Consider the following 15,529-nt stretch of genomic DNA (forward strand, 5'->3'; position numbering starts at 1 on the left):
TTGTCCTACACATATATAATGAAGTCTTGAATATTTCATTTTGCTTTGTCTAACCATTGTTTCAAATGAAAATAAAGGAATTTTAGTTGAGTAGATCCCTTAGAGTTGAATCATATTTTTCCCTTTGTTTTTACCACTAAACATAGAACCAAATGCCTCCAAGAAGCTATCTATAACTTGCTTCATATCAATTCTATACTTTTGTCATGCCCATATTTTCTTACCCAGAATAAAACATAGATTCTTTTAAAGGAAGGCATGATTTAGATAACTATTTTCTACTACAAATTTTGGATCTGCACTATAAGGAAACAAAACTTTGATTAATTAATTTATTTCAACTTGAAAGAGCATTAGATTTAGATTTCCATTTTATAGTCTTTCAAATACAAATCTTAATAAGATACAAAGCTACCCCCTTTTTTTTTTCTTTTTCTTGTTTTCTTATATTCAAATAGGAAACCTTTCATACATCACAAATGTAAGATCAAAAACTTCCCTTTTGTATAGAGTCATATACACAAGCTTAAAAAAAAAAGACTTAGCTTTTATAAGTTTCATTTACATTTCTTTGCAAGATACAATAAAGAAAACTACAAATACTCAAACAATGCTCGTTTTCCACCCTACCAATTAATGGCATCATGAGGCATTTGGTGCCCTAGCCATTCGGCCGAGCAAGAACTCACTACATCTAAGGATCATAGATGTTATCATATGAGTGACTTCTTAATACAAGAACAATATTTTTAACTACACTTGTTACACATTTCAGACTTAAATGAATCCAACTCAAAGAAAAATACTACAAAAGAAAAGGGATAGAAAGACTCATCTCTCTCTCAAGTTCCCTCTTGATCTTCTTCTCCTCATACTGGTTCTACCATCATCTCCCCCTTTCTCCATTCTCCTATTCTGCATATAACTTTCCCTTTGCATCTCCAACAATGGTGAATGGTCAATCCTCCAAAGTCTTCCTCCCTCTTCTTCTAAAACCCTCTCCTCATTTAATGAAGGCACATGGCTTTCTTATCAATGTGTCATAACCCATTGTCTGCCACTATTCATTTTCATCACATTTAAAGTGGGGCCCTTTTGAGGTGTCAAAATGTAAGTTTTAACCATGATTTGACCCTCAACTAACCCCCAAACCTAGGTAGTATAAGTGGGTTAGGTTATTTTAACCCTCTAAAGTCCAACTTTAGTTTACAACCAATTTTACAAGAATTTTGCATGGAGATAGACTTTGAGTATTGTACAGGAGTTGGCATGGATTCTTCAAAGGTCTTCATAATCATCCTCTGCACAATTCAAATTAAACATCATTAACCCAAACCTATAAATATATAATTGTAAACATTAGTACATATCTTTGATTGAACCATAGATCAACACATTTGAGCAACATCATATTCTAACATCATTTTCTTAAGAATCATATGTCTATGAAAAATTATTTACAAATGTGTATCATTCATTCTACTATAATTACTTCTCTAATTACAAAATTTTCAAGAATAGTAGCCACATTAATAATTCATAACAAATGTATCATAACACCTTACACATACATTAATCAAGTTCTTACCGTTAAGTCTAAATCTATAATGAGATGGGCTATTACATACTACCCCTTTGCCCATTGCCTTTCTCCTAGAAGTCACCAATGTTTTATGACATCACTCCCATATTTAGATTATTATTCACATCAATGATCTTTTCATTTAAATTGATTGGCAATTTCTTAAAAAAATCATCAAGCATAGGTACTTACTTTCACTAACTATAGGATTCAACTCATAACATCTCTTAGAATAACATAGCATCACTAATATTCATTGTGCTATCTACATTCTAATCATTTTTGTACTTCTTTATTTTAAATTAAATGATGCATAATTCACTTCAAAACAATAATCACATAACCCAAACTTGATTTCCATTTTTACAGTCACCTTGTGTAGAATGTATTTGCTACAACACAATATATATTCAATTCAATTGGCCATAATTTCAATTATTAAAACTATCTAATTATCATGATGAGGTAAGATGAACAATATAAGGTATTTATCCATAAGGTAACTCACATTAGCTAATCAAGATGTTAACATAAATTAGACAACCCATCATAGTGTGAATTAGTTCTAATGCTACTAGTCTCATTAACTGTCTAAACTATCATATCATATGTGAAGATGTCCAACCATTTCTATTTGTAATCAATGTCAATTGTATGAACAAAATCTATAGTTTATCATAAGTTGAGTCTAACTTTTCACATTTATTAAATAAGCAAGATTCTACCATACAATGTATCACATACACATTTGCACCTAATATTTAGATGGTTGCAAACGATAAGTCAATCTTATTTAAACAATACTAATTATAGAAAGTCACATAAGGATCCTCCCTAATCATGTTATTGCATAAGCCATATAATTTTCTCTAATGAAAAAATTAATATTTACTTCTAATCAAATTATATTGTAGACAAATTAATGATCCTTCTAGTCCTTACTTGGTCGGGACCTTACAACTTTAACTTGCCCTGTTTTGTGTGGCTCATCACCTCCTCTTTGACTTGATCCATTTGATCCAAATGATGCCCTACTCTAAATCCTTGCATCTTTGCACATTTTCCCACTAGGTTTAAGAGGTTTCTTACTCCATACATTTGCTTCCAATTCTATATCCACAACAAGAAGAAGCCATAATAAGCACTTTTCTATTTATGAAAATAAAAAGCCTAATTTATATTGTTATACTTATTGACAGAAGGATTACCTCATTATATTGAGAAAACATTCCACAAACAGGGATGTGAGCATACATATTGATGTGGTTGAGAACAGCTTCCAGCATCCTCCCTCCAACATTCTCAAAGTAGATGTCTATCCCTTTTGGGAAGTACCTGCTCCTCATATGCACCATTATTAGTAATTACTATATTAGCAAGGTTGTGAAGCATGTAATGAAACTATACATTTGGAATTAGAGATGCTAATGTCCAAACCTTACTTGCTCAAAGTTGCATCCCAGTCTGTTTCAAACTTATAATTGAAGGCATCATCAAACCCAAATTCTTCTTTTAGTACCTTGACTTGCAAATTAAATTTCCACCATCCTCAGAGAGTGGTGGGAAGGCATTGTTTATGTTGTGAATTTGTTTCTTATAATGCCCACAAAAATATTCTCGTCATGCCAATGCTTATATCAAAATGTATATTCAAGCAAGTATTGGAAATTGCAATGCAGAGTACCAATGCTTTCTATCATAGTTCTAATTTGATATTTGTGAATGGATTTGACCAACCATGTCTTATTTAAAGAACAAAATAGAGTTCTAAATCCGTTGTACTGTTGTTGTTATGCCTACATCTATATAAAATATTACTGTATCATTGGAAGCCATACATTACAAGCTTGGAGTCCCTACACCATTGGTCTCTCTGGCACTACTATCACTTTTAAATTTGGTTTTGTTACTCAAATTAATGAGACTCGTGCCTATTCTCCCAAATTGGCCTTGCCCTCTCTTGCTAAGATTGTTTTGCCCGGTACTCATGTCTGGTTTACCAACTAGTCTCTTTCTACCTTGGGGGAGTTAGAGCAGATTCAACAAGATTTTTCTACTACTATTCTGACCAAAGACTTGTAGAAATACCATAGGGAATTTGAATGCTCTTTGCCCCTGAAAAAAGATGAGCATGGAAAGGAAATTCTACCCAAATGCAGAGCCAATTATACTGTACTTTCCAGAGTTGAACAAGAAATGTGTGAAAAGGAAATTGCTAACTTATTGCAAAAGTCCATTATCAGACCCAGTTCTAGTCCCTTTTCTTGCCATGCCATGTATGTTCCAAAAAAGGATGAAAATGGGAATGAAATAGTTGAAAAACGTCTAGTAGTTGACTACCAGCCGCTAAATGCCTACCTTGAAAGTAATTAGCATCCTCTCCCCAATAAAGACTACATATGGCAAAGAATTCAAGGATGCAATGTTTTTAGTAAATTTGATCTTACCAAGGGTTTTTGGCAGATTAGATTAAAAGAAGAAGATAGAAACAAATCTGCATTCTCTGTGCCATAAGGACTATTCAAATGGAATGTTCTTCCTTTTGGTATCAAGACAACACCCTCCATTTTTCAAGGATTCATGGATCAAATTTTTGCACCCTATGCAAAATTCATCCAACCATATATAGATGACATCCTCATCTTTAGCCAAGACCATAAATCACATATGGAGCATATTAAGAAATTTCTCTCAATTTGTCAAACTTATGGTTTTTGTCTGAATCCTACTAAATTAAGCTGGTGCACTGAAAGTCTGTTTTTTATTGGCACACGCATAGAACCCAATGGTAAGTTGTACCCTCAAAGCCACCTGTTAAAGGTTATTCAAAATGTTGAAGTAAAGGATAAAAGAAGTTTGCAAAGATTTTTGGGTATGTTAAATTACATTGCAGGATATTTCCAAAATGTTGCAACAACAACGAAAGAATTGAATAAGCTGCTTCGTAAAAATGCCCCTCCATGGACCACTCAACACAATGAAGCCATTAAAAAAATTAAGCAACAATGCCAATAGTTACCACCTCTTCGTATTCCAGGAAAGGGAAAGAAGGTTGTACAAACAGATGCAAGCAATGAGGCATGGGGAGCTGTTCTCTTGGAAGTTGTCATAGTTAATGGAAAATCAAGAGAAGAAATTGTCAGGTTTGAATCTGGAGCTTTCAAGGGTTCTGAGTTAAATTATCATTCCACTCATAAAGAACTTTTGGCTGTTGTAAATGCTTTAAAAAAAATTTAGTTTTTCATCGGTGATCAAAAATTTGCACTCAAAAGTGATTTGCAGAACTTGGCTGGATTCTTTAAAAAAGAATCAAAAAATAAAGTTGTTCGAGCTCGCCTTCTTAGATGGGCTCAATTTCTTGATATTTTTGAATTTGAAACATAACATGTTGAAGGCACCAAGAATGTGTTAGCCGACTTTCTTAGTAGAGAAGGATGTCTAGAAATAGTTAATCATGTAAACACCCTCAATCAAATTGTTTTTACGGTTGAAGGTGCTAGGGTTTTGCAACCTAACCTTCATGATACTATTGCAGATAGTCAGCAAGATATTTTGCAAAATCTTCATTACAGAGTCTATGCTGAACCTGGAACATGGGAAGCCTATGCACAAAGACGTCAGATCATTCTTGGGGAAAATGTTCATGGAAGAAGGGCAGAAGAATATAGACAACAAATGTTGCATCATGCTCGAGGTATTAGAAAATCTCATCTTGAACAAAAAGAAGTGCAGCAACGGAATTTGGTTACTGAAGTTGAACATGATCAAACACATGTACTTGATCACATGCATCAAGTCTTCCAACAATTAGCACAAACCATGAAGGAAGATGAACGTCTGCATAATGAAAGATATAATGTTCTCCTTCATGAATTCAACCATGTACCAGCTCCAGAATATCATGTTACGATGATTCAGGAAAGAAAAGAAGTTTATACTTTCATTAGTCATGTCCCTTGGGAAGTCAATCGGTTTTCAATGACGCAAAAAATTTACCAAGAACAAAGAGATAGGCATTTTGCAGCATCTCGAAGGTTGTTAATAGATTCAGTATTCAAAAAATGCCTTGCCAACCTACTGATGATGAGATTAGAATATATCTTCACCACACTGCAACCAGTGCTACAGCCTTGAATGGCTAGTTCAGATACTTAGCAGTACCCACATTCCACACCAACGAAGATGGCTGATATTGGATAATCCTATTGAAGATTATTTTTGAGGTCTATATCCCCACTCTCATGCTCTCATGCCAGTAGAGGTAAACTTTGGCTATTTGCATAAGTTGATTTTCCATTCTTATATTTCAAATCCCATTAATTAGTTCATTTTTGATAATTATGGCCCAACGCCTGAGCAACGTGACACCATAGAGCTTCACAATCTCCATCATTTTGTCACCCAAGAAAAACCTATTTGGATTTTTACTAGATATAGAACATTGCCACAAATAGCCGGTGTAGGAACTAGTCAGCCTACAACATTTGTTAGACTAGACCGGAGCATTTTATGGAAGGAAGAATCCATTGAAGATCACTTAAAAATAATTCTTCAAGAAAATCGAATGTCTACATCCAGCTCAGAAGAAGGCTATGATCCTGAAGCTGAATCTCCAAAAAGTCAAAGATATTAACCTAATAAGTGCGGTTGTCACTTATTTGAGTTACTTAATACTCAGAGAACAAAAATTAAGCATGGACCTTACCATGGTACAAAGGAGGTTAGGTTACAATGAAAACATAACCACGAGTTAACCTTCTCATGTCAAAAAGACGTTTGTAATAATTGTCTTGTCTTCTCGCATTACTGTTCACACTCCTTTTCCCTTTAGTGGAGTTACTATGCGAGATTCCTTAGTGATAAGGCTTCTAGAAGTTTGGATAAGTGTCCATTTCCTATGAATGAGATTCCTTAGTGATAAGGCTTCTAGAAGTTTCGACAAGTGTCCTTTTCCTATGGACGGATTTCAAATTTTTGTAAACTTGTTTGAGTTGCCCAGGAGGACGCCTCTCCTATATAAGGGTCTCAATCTTCATGCTCAAAACAAGTGGAGTCTAAGTGAAATCAGTCCATAAGTCTAAGAAGCTTTGTAAAGTCCAATAGTCGAGCTTGTAATATCAGAAAGACATAGAGAGTATGCTCTCTTCCTTTCAAAAGATAAAAAATCAGACTGTCTTCACTGATAGCTAAGCATTCTATATCAAGTTTGGATATATTTATATAGCATTGTAAATCTAGTATTAGAGCTTGGTTTAATAAAGTTGTCTTTCATAATTATTGAGTTCCTTATCTGGGATCAAATTCTGTCTCTTTGTTGTTCTACTTGGTTATTATGTGAAGTAAGTCCTCATTATCCCAGCCGTGTGATAGGCATTTTGAGGCAGGAAGGTAGCATATTTATACCACTTTGTAGAACGAAACAGGATGACGGAATTCCAGAATACTGCGAATGATAGCAATAATTCAGAAGATCAACTTGTAAGTCTTAGCTCTGTTTTTGACATAGTAAATGATGTAAATATCGATGAAAAGGATTTTCAGTTTGGTAAAAGTAAATTAGATCTTCCATTTGAACAATTCAAGTTACCATCCAAGAAATGGAATGACATTTATGGTGATTTAGGATTTCTGTCCTATAAGTCAAAGTCTATTTGTAAGCTTATTGAAATGCAAGTAGTAGTTAAGAATGATCAGCCACATAGTTTCATCAATCTACTTTTAAACAAAGAAATTCAAGGTCTCGTCAAGCAGGCCAAACAAAAAAATGGTTTTAAATATCTGCATATAGGTAGTATTGTTATTGGTGTTGAACCCCTATATCAAAAAGGTATTCCTGCCACTGTGATTATGACTTTGCTAGATGTAAGGCACAACCGTTATACTGATATGCTTATGGGAGGAATTTCTGCCCCTATGGCTGTAGGAGCCACTGCTTTTGATATAGTCCCTAATTTTTCTGTAAGCCTTCTCGATGATCATTTAGATAAGGTTTTGATGTTTCAGTTTGGTACCCAATATTTGGACATGAAGCCTGGATCTTGAACGCATGATTTTTTCTTTGCATTATATGGTCGTTTGTTCAATACTACTGTCCCTATAATCAAAGATCCCAGGTCTGATAAGTCTAAGGTCCGATACTCTTTACTCTGGCAAACTGAATCCAAAGGTGCCCAGTTGACTATGCCTCGTATGATTAATCTCACAGATATTAAAGTACCCAAGGAATGAATCATTGATGTCCGAACCTTAAAGCAATTGGATGCTCCTCATAATCTGACCACAATTGCTAGTATTCATGAAACAGCAAGTGAAGCTCAAATTTCCTTTGATGAAAATCGACCCTCAAGTTCGTCAACCTCTAGTAGTCGATTGATTTTCCATGAATCTAAGTTACCACGGTCAGCATCTACTTTGAGTCAAAAGACTCAACTAGTTTGTTGCCGTGAGAATGCAATTCCAAACCCTATTGGCTCTCTGTTCTGTATTGTTTGTCAATAGTCATTTGAAGAAAAGCAATTTGTTTCCAATCCATTAACCCAACAGATTACTAGTTGTCCACATCCTGAATTTACTGAACTTGATGATGGTAGCCTATAGTGCAATCACTGTCCTTTTGTCCAACCTATTTTTCATGTTCGAATGATTTTGTTTGGTCAACAAACCTCTTTCTTTGAAGATTGTTTTGTTGAACCACAAGTACCACCTTTTCATGATTTCATTTTGCAATCCCCTGATGATAAATTCAGCATCCCTTTTTGGCCTCATCATGTTGTTGCCTCTGGTCAGCCTGATGCTACTACCCAAACCAAAATGCTCAATTATGCTAATCTATGCATTCGTAAGGCTTTTCTTGTCCAACAAGATATGCATCATAAGTTCTTGCAAGCTGAACTTGCTCATCAGAAAGCTGAAGCTAGTATGAATTCAAATTTTCATGCTGTTCTTGCTCAGCTTCAAACACTTGAAACCCACCTTAATGTTCATCTCAATTCTAGCATGCAAGCTGATATTGCTACTCTTCGACAAAACTATGCTACTTTTCGCACTGCTGCTGAAGCGTGGTGGACCGATAATAGCCGTCAAATGCACCAACTACAAACTATTGCCCAAACCACTGCACGCATAGATCAAACCACTACTCAAATCCGTTCTCAACAGTAGCCATGGTTTAACCCAATCTTTAACCACAACCACAACCAAAATTGAACAAGCTATTGCAACCAATTCTCAAACACAACAACAGGTTCCAAAATGTGTTTTCCCTGATTCTTCCCAAGATCTTGCACGATTACAAAGTCAGTTCAAAGGAAAAGCTCTCACACTTGATGTACTGAAGCCCAAGCTTCAAGAATTTCATTCTAAGATAGGCAAGTGGAAAAATGTTAATATGGTCAAACAAGAGCCTGGTGGACCATATGATCAATTACATGTGTTTTCTGAGAATGTTCCACTATTGGTCAACTTTGATGAATATAATCCCACTAAGAATAAGACTACTATTGATGCATTCAGGAATTGGATAGATAATGTTGTTTATACAACTAATATCTCTCAAGATCAAGCAATCAAAAAAGCTCTAAATGCACTCACGGGTATTGCCTTCTTTGCATGGGATTCGTTGTCACTTGAATACAAAGAAGATTTAATCACAAGTGGTGTAAATGTTGTTTGTGAAGCCTTGTATAGAATGTTTGTAGGCCAACATGATAATGAACAAAGAGCTGCCTACAAGCGATTTAAAGAAAATCACATTTGTGATATGAGGCATTTTGGTGCCTATTGTAGTGAACAATACACCAACTTCTATCAGTCAGGGCAAACCAATAACAATGTTTGGATGTATAATACATTTCTTGAAGGTTTCCCTATTTAGTTGCAATCCTTCTATAGGGAAAAGATTCTTAATAGCATCCTAAATACTCCTGACATGACCATTAATGATGTTACATTTCCCCAGTCGGTTCAGTTCATAAAAGAAATCAATAGTGACCTGTGCAGTGAAAAGAAGAATAGGACGAAGAAAAAAGAAGTTCTTCCTTATCTAAAGACAAGTTTATGCAATTGCCATCAAAATAGCTATGGCTGTTTTCAAAAGAAAGGAAAACATAAATCTCCTAGAAGATTTAAAGGCTATTCAAGTAAACACTCATTCTCCTCAAAGCCTTTCAAAAAATCTAAGCATAGAAAAGTGTTCTTAAGGAATCAGAGGAAAGTGCGCAAGAAGGATTTTACTCCTACATGTTATATCTGTAAAGGGGCGCACTATGCTAATAAGTGTCCTGATAAAGGAAAAAAGAAATCAATGAGAGTCTGTACTCTAACAAAAGCTAAATTGGACTCATTACCACTCACAGAGATACCAGAACCTTCAAACTCTAAGGATATCATTCTCACTGAAAGCTCTAGTGAAGATGAAGATCAAGATGACGTATAAGTGTGTCATGTATTGCAGGAACAAAGTCCAGAAGAATTCTTTTCTCTGGATGATTCATCATATGATTCTGAAATTTCATTTGTCTGTTTCATGTTTAGACAGTCCTCCTATCAATTTGGTCGAGGACAATCTCTTACTCAAAGTAATCCTCAATGGTTAAATCTAACCCCTACAGACCAACTTCAGCGCTTGGCTATCAAAGCCTCGCAACTAGAATCACGCAAGACTCAGTTTCTTACCCCTTTTCAGCATAAAAAAGTTTTAGCTGATCTGGTAAAACTTGAGGAAGAAAGACAAAAGCTCTTGGAAGAAAATCCTGAGCTTTATGTAGACTCAGCAGCTCTCACTGAGGATGATCGTGAAGTTATTCAGCCAACACATGGGTATGTTTCTCATCCTCTGGCAGAAAAGGTTTTTGCAAAAAATTATGGAAAAGAATGGTTGTCAAATCGTCTTGCATTTTTGTATAATGTTAAGAATGATGTGCTTAAATGGCACGAGCCTTGGTAGTATGAGGTCTTTGGTTCAGATCCGGTAGTACTCGTTTCTTGCGTTCCCAAGGGTGTTGATGCTCATGTGCTTTACTCGTCCGTGTGCCTTGCTGTGTGTGTTCAGTGCCTTGTGAATAGGGCTTAGTTGATGCTGATATTTGGTGGACCCGTTGCTAGCTTGTCCACCTATGATGTCTCGTGGAGGTGTAGCCAACTACTATTCTGACCTCCAACTGACCGTTGCCAGCTTGTTCCACTGTACGCGCATCCGTGAATTTCATTCACACATTGCTGAGGTGGGTTCTGTTGTCGTCAGCATTGGAGATATAAGGGGGTGGTAGTTAATTGCCTTGGAAGGATAAGGAGTTGTTATGGAGAGATAAGGGTTGGAGGGATAAGGAAGGAAGGAGCTATGGAGTGATAAGGGATCATTGACTGGCTTCAGGAATTATCTCGGTATGTTCTGGTGTTTGGTGCGGTTTATCCTTGTCTTGAAGCATTAATGTCTCTTAATGGATTATAGAAATGTTCTACCAAGGAGATGGAATCCCCCAGATGTGATCCCAATATTTCAATAAATAATAATGTTACCAATAAAAAAAATTACCCTTCTAGTATTTCAAAATATTCTTAGCACTATAATACAATAATAGTATATGGCAAGAACAGGGTGGTCTCATATTTTGTTAGCTTCCCTCCAATCTAAGCAGAGTTAGGTCAACAAAGAAGCAGACATAATATACTAATAATTGATCTTTTTCTTATTGTGATCGTTTTATGTATTTTACTGTATTACTAAAGCGGCCAACATCTGCTCTATTAAAGTTCACCCTGTAATCACATCATTACTCTAGATGTTATGCATTTTTCCTGTCTTGTCTTTCTATGCCTCTTTATAGCCAGTCAAATTAACTTCCTCACAGTTCTTGGCTAACTATGAAAAAATATAATTGGAAATTTTGGTAGAGGAACCAAAAAATATAGGTACAAAAACTATTTCTCTTTTCTGACCAGCCCTAAATTTTGACCAGAAAATAGAGTTACAAATCTCATTTATCAATAAAAGCCTAGAGAATTGAAAGTGTACACTGCATCAGAACTCTTCCTTGAAAATATTAAATAATCTGATAGGGGAATATCAGTTTTAGGCTGAATGTTTTGGGCTAACTTTATCTACCTAGAACTCTTAAATCATAATTCGGATTTTGTCAAATTTTTCGGTATATCTATGTAGGTGAGCGAACTGCTTAAAGCTAAGATTTTGACTTTTGGATAGTCACAGATCTCTCTGTAGGGTTCATGGAGCGCAAAGTGGTCCAAAAGTGTCATTTCAGAACACTCACCCGATACCGGCTATGTTCATGCACCAATAGCCGTTCACTGAAAAATGTCAAACCTTGTGACTAAATGTCCCAGTAGTCCTTAGGAAATGTTCCAATGGTGGTGCATAAATAGATTAATCACCAACTAAAAAAGTTAGAAAATGATTCACTATTGTGTAATTGACTATTAGTACATATATTTTCATTTTAAAGATTCTTTAAAAATAATAATTAAAAGATATCTATGCCAAAAACTATAATGAACTATAATGATTATGAAACCTCTATGGATCTATCGATATCCAATCTTTTCCCTCAGGGACTGGGAATATGCATTCCACCTAATTCTTCAGAAGCAAACCAGATCGTTGTAATTCCTCACTCTCCACTCCTGACATTTTAACTTTAGAACAAATCCATTATAAGGTTCAAACTGAATATGACCTACCTTTTCATCACTAGTTGTGGCACCAACAACACGACAGCCATTGAGTTTAGCAAGCTGCCCTACAGCAAGCCCCACTGCACCTGCTGCTGCAGAAACAAATACTTGCTCTCCGGGCTTAGGTTCTCCAATCTTCATCAGCCCAATGTATGCCGTTAACCCAGAAGAACCTATTTATCACCAAAATTGAAATAAAATCAAAATACCTGGAAACCCATACAATTTCATCCTAAACAGTCATTAATGTGATTTACCTAGAAGCCCCAAGTAATGGGGCAATGGAGCCACATCCGGATTAAGCTTTGTGAGGCCCGATCCAGAGAGCACTGCATACTCAGCAACATCAGAATATCCGAGCACAATGTCACCTTCTTTAAATTGTTCATCGGCAGAGGCCACAACTTTTGAGACTGATTTAGACACAATCGGCTGCAATCAAGGTTAAAAGTCATGACTCAGTGATCAGCATATCAAAATTTGAGATTTCCCCATATAGATATGAATCATTCGTCTCCACCCAAGTATTTTCGTTTCCCCTATTTGCTTCATGGGTTTGAATCTTATCAACCAAAATCTCAGAGCTAAACAATCTTCAATGGAAAGAAACAAACACTTTCCTAGGGCTTAATGACATTAAACCTCATTTCACCAAGATCTGTCGTAAGTCCTCTGAGATATGGGTCCACAGATATCCACATATTCTTCACTGTAACCTCGCCTTGTTTGCATCCTCTAATATCCAATTGGGTTTCCATGACATTGAGATGATCTTGCGCGATAGGCCCTTCATTTGCATATGACAACAATATAACCTGCTTGTTCTTCACAATGATATCCCCCATTTTCAGACAGCTCGGGAGCTTTCCGGGATCATGTCACAGATGCCTGAATTTCAATTGCTATAAAGGAAATTGAACCAGTTTGACCGCAGAAAAAAGGGTACAGTATAATTTGGAAACAAGAAAATGACGAGACTAAACGAGAAAACACTCCAGCATAGAACCACAATTTTTCAGAATGTGGCAGGAAACTAAGTTCTCGGTAGGTTCATTTAACAACATTTATGTAGCATCCAAACTGACCCATTTACTTAATTTAGTATAAGACAGGAACTAATTTGGTCCGTGGCTAAGTAGTCTACCACTCGTCTTTATTATATTTTGTTTATTGAATAAAAAAATAGAAATAGTTGTATAATAATTTTAAAATTAATTATTAAATTATGAAAAATGATTTAATTATTTCATAATTTAATAAGGATGCATAGCGTATAAGAAATAAAGAATATAAATCTGATTAGATTGTTAACAACTTTTGTTTTTGTTTTATTTTTTCGTTTTCTCTTATTTCATCATTCTTTGTCACGAGTGTGGATTCCAAACCAAAATATTGATGAATTATCTTTTTAGGTTAAGTATGTTAGTTATTAAAATGGAGTGCACTGTACCAATTAAAATTAATTTAATTTGATACTTTTATATAAACATTATATTTCTTAAAATTATATGCCAATTTTTTAACTTTATAATTTGTATATACTATTTTTCTATATATTGATCGGATGAATGAATTTGAGTCTTATATATGGATTTGTGAGATATTGTTTTTTATAAAATATTTTTTAGCCCATACTCCATTATTCTGGCCGTCATTTGTTGAGGACTCCCTAATTTTTTGCACACTTCTTCACCTAGTATTAGGTATCATGGCCATATTACAACTCTGTTATCTATTTCTAGATATTATAAATTTATTGTGATGTACTTCTTCTAATGTTTTTACTTCTTTGAACTTAGTTTGAAACATATATGATAATCTTATCATCGAAAATGTCTAACAAAAATTAACTATCATTATATGTAACATGCATTACAATTTTTCAAAGTGTAGTGTACCAATTAAAATTAATTTAATTTAATATTTTTATATAAACATTATATTTCTTAAAATTACATGTCAATTTTTTAACTTTATAATTTGTATATACTATTTTTTCTATATATTGGATGAATGAATTTGAATCTTATATATTCTTCACGTAGTATTAGGTATCATGGTCATAGTACCACCATGTTATCTATTTCTAGATATTATAAATTTATTGTGATGTACTTCTTTTAATGTTTTTACTTCTTTGAACTTAGTTTTAAACATATATATTTTTAGGATGATAATTTCTAACAAAAATTAACTATCATTAACATGAATTACAAATTTTCAATTATAATTTTTTTAATAATTTCTATTATATTTATGCAAAATATTATAATAATTAAAAAATTAAATATTTAATGAAATTATAAATATACATATAAATTGAAATTATAATTACTTGCAAGTACTTAGCCACTACATGACACTTGTTTTATTTTATGATGAGGTAGGATAGATCCCAATAAATTTTGCTTCCATCTAAATTATAAGATATAAGAATTACACAAGGTATCGGTAGCTTAAGATTTCTAGATCTTATCATTTGTTCATATTAAGAAAAAATAAACTATATTATAGAAAGCTCTAGTTTGTATTTTCACAAAAATAAAAATAAAAAATTCTAACATTGCAATATTTTTATTAGCATTCTATGACTTTTACAAAATCAAATCTTTTATTTATTTCACATTATAAAAACAAGTGTCACATAGTGGCTTAGTACTTGCCTTTAGTTTTTATATAGATATAGGTTTAATTTAATAATTTTTTATAATTTATAAAATATTTTAATTAATAAAAATATTATATATTTATAATTTTCTATAATGATATTAATTATAATTTTATTTTATTTTATTTATTAATATAATTATTGCATATATATCATGTAATACTATTATATTATAAATAAATCATAATATCTTTATAATAATAATAAATAGTAGTATTTCTTAAACGATTATATAATATAAGAAATATCATTGTTTTAGTATTTTTAATTGAATGATAAAAATTATATAATAGAAAATTATAATATTAAATTATAAAAATCTAAACCAACCCACTTACATTCAAAAAAATATTAAAAATGAATCATAGTCACCTTAATAAAAATCTACAATCTATCAAATCCATCAAACCTGACCATATGAGAGCTAAATGAATTCACCCAATCAAAAATCTTAGAAATATATTTTCTAAAAATTGTAAAGTAAAAAATCTTGCATCTATGCTTATGCAACATATTAGTTTGACAACCTAGAGTAATAAAATAAAAATGGCAAGTAGAACGAAAAGTAAAAAAGCAAAAAAATGTGAAAG

General features: G+C 33.6%; 1 protein-coding gene across 1 annotated transcript; it reads right to left on the bottom strand.

Moving 5' to 3' along the window:
- Positions 1 to 713: 713 nt before the first annotated feature.
- On the bottom strand, positions 714 to 13,116 carry LOC149561668 (2-alkenal reductase (NADP(+)-dependent)-like). Its single transcript, XM_089827883.1, has 7 exons — positions 12,914 to 13,116; positions 12,529 to 12,710; positions 12,274 to 12,444; positions 3,025 to 3,106; positions 2,791 to 2,917; positions 2,541 to 2,692; positions 714 to 1,301 (listed from the first exon to the last, which is right to left on the bottom strand). The coding sequence occupies exons 1-7, from the start codon at positions 13,114 to 13,116 to the stop codon at positions 1,295 to 1,297; spliced, it is 924 nt and encodes a 307-aa protein (XP_089684009.1). The 3' UTR covers positions 714 to 1,294.
- Positions 13,117 to 15,529: the final 2,413 nt, after the last annotated feature.

The sequence above is a fragment of the Cupressus sempervirens genome, chromosome 4 (genome assembly GCF_028749045.1).
Source record: "Cupressus sempervirens isolate cs-2001-9-10 chromosome 4, ASM2874904v1, whole genome shotgun sequence".
In the NCBI taxonomy this organism is placed as follows: domain Eukaryota; kingdom Viridiplantae; phylum Streptophyta; class Pinopsida; order Cupressales; family Cupressaceae; genus Cupressus; species Cupressus sempervirens.

Excerpts from the sequence above, each read along its gene's own strand:
- LOC149561668 (XM_089827883.1), bottom strand. The coding sequence starts at position 13,116 with ATGGGGGATATCATTGTGAAGAACAAGCAGGTTATATTGTTGTCATAT. Across the intron at positions 2,918-3,024 it reads TGGGATGCAACTTTGAGCAA|GTACTTCCCAAAAGGGATAG; the intron begins GTAAGGTTTGGA and ends TATGAGGAGCAG. Across the intron at positions 2,693-2,790 it reads TGTTTTCTCAATATAATGAG|AATTGGAAGCAAATGTATGG; the intron begins GTAATCCTTCTG and ends TTGTGGATATAG.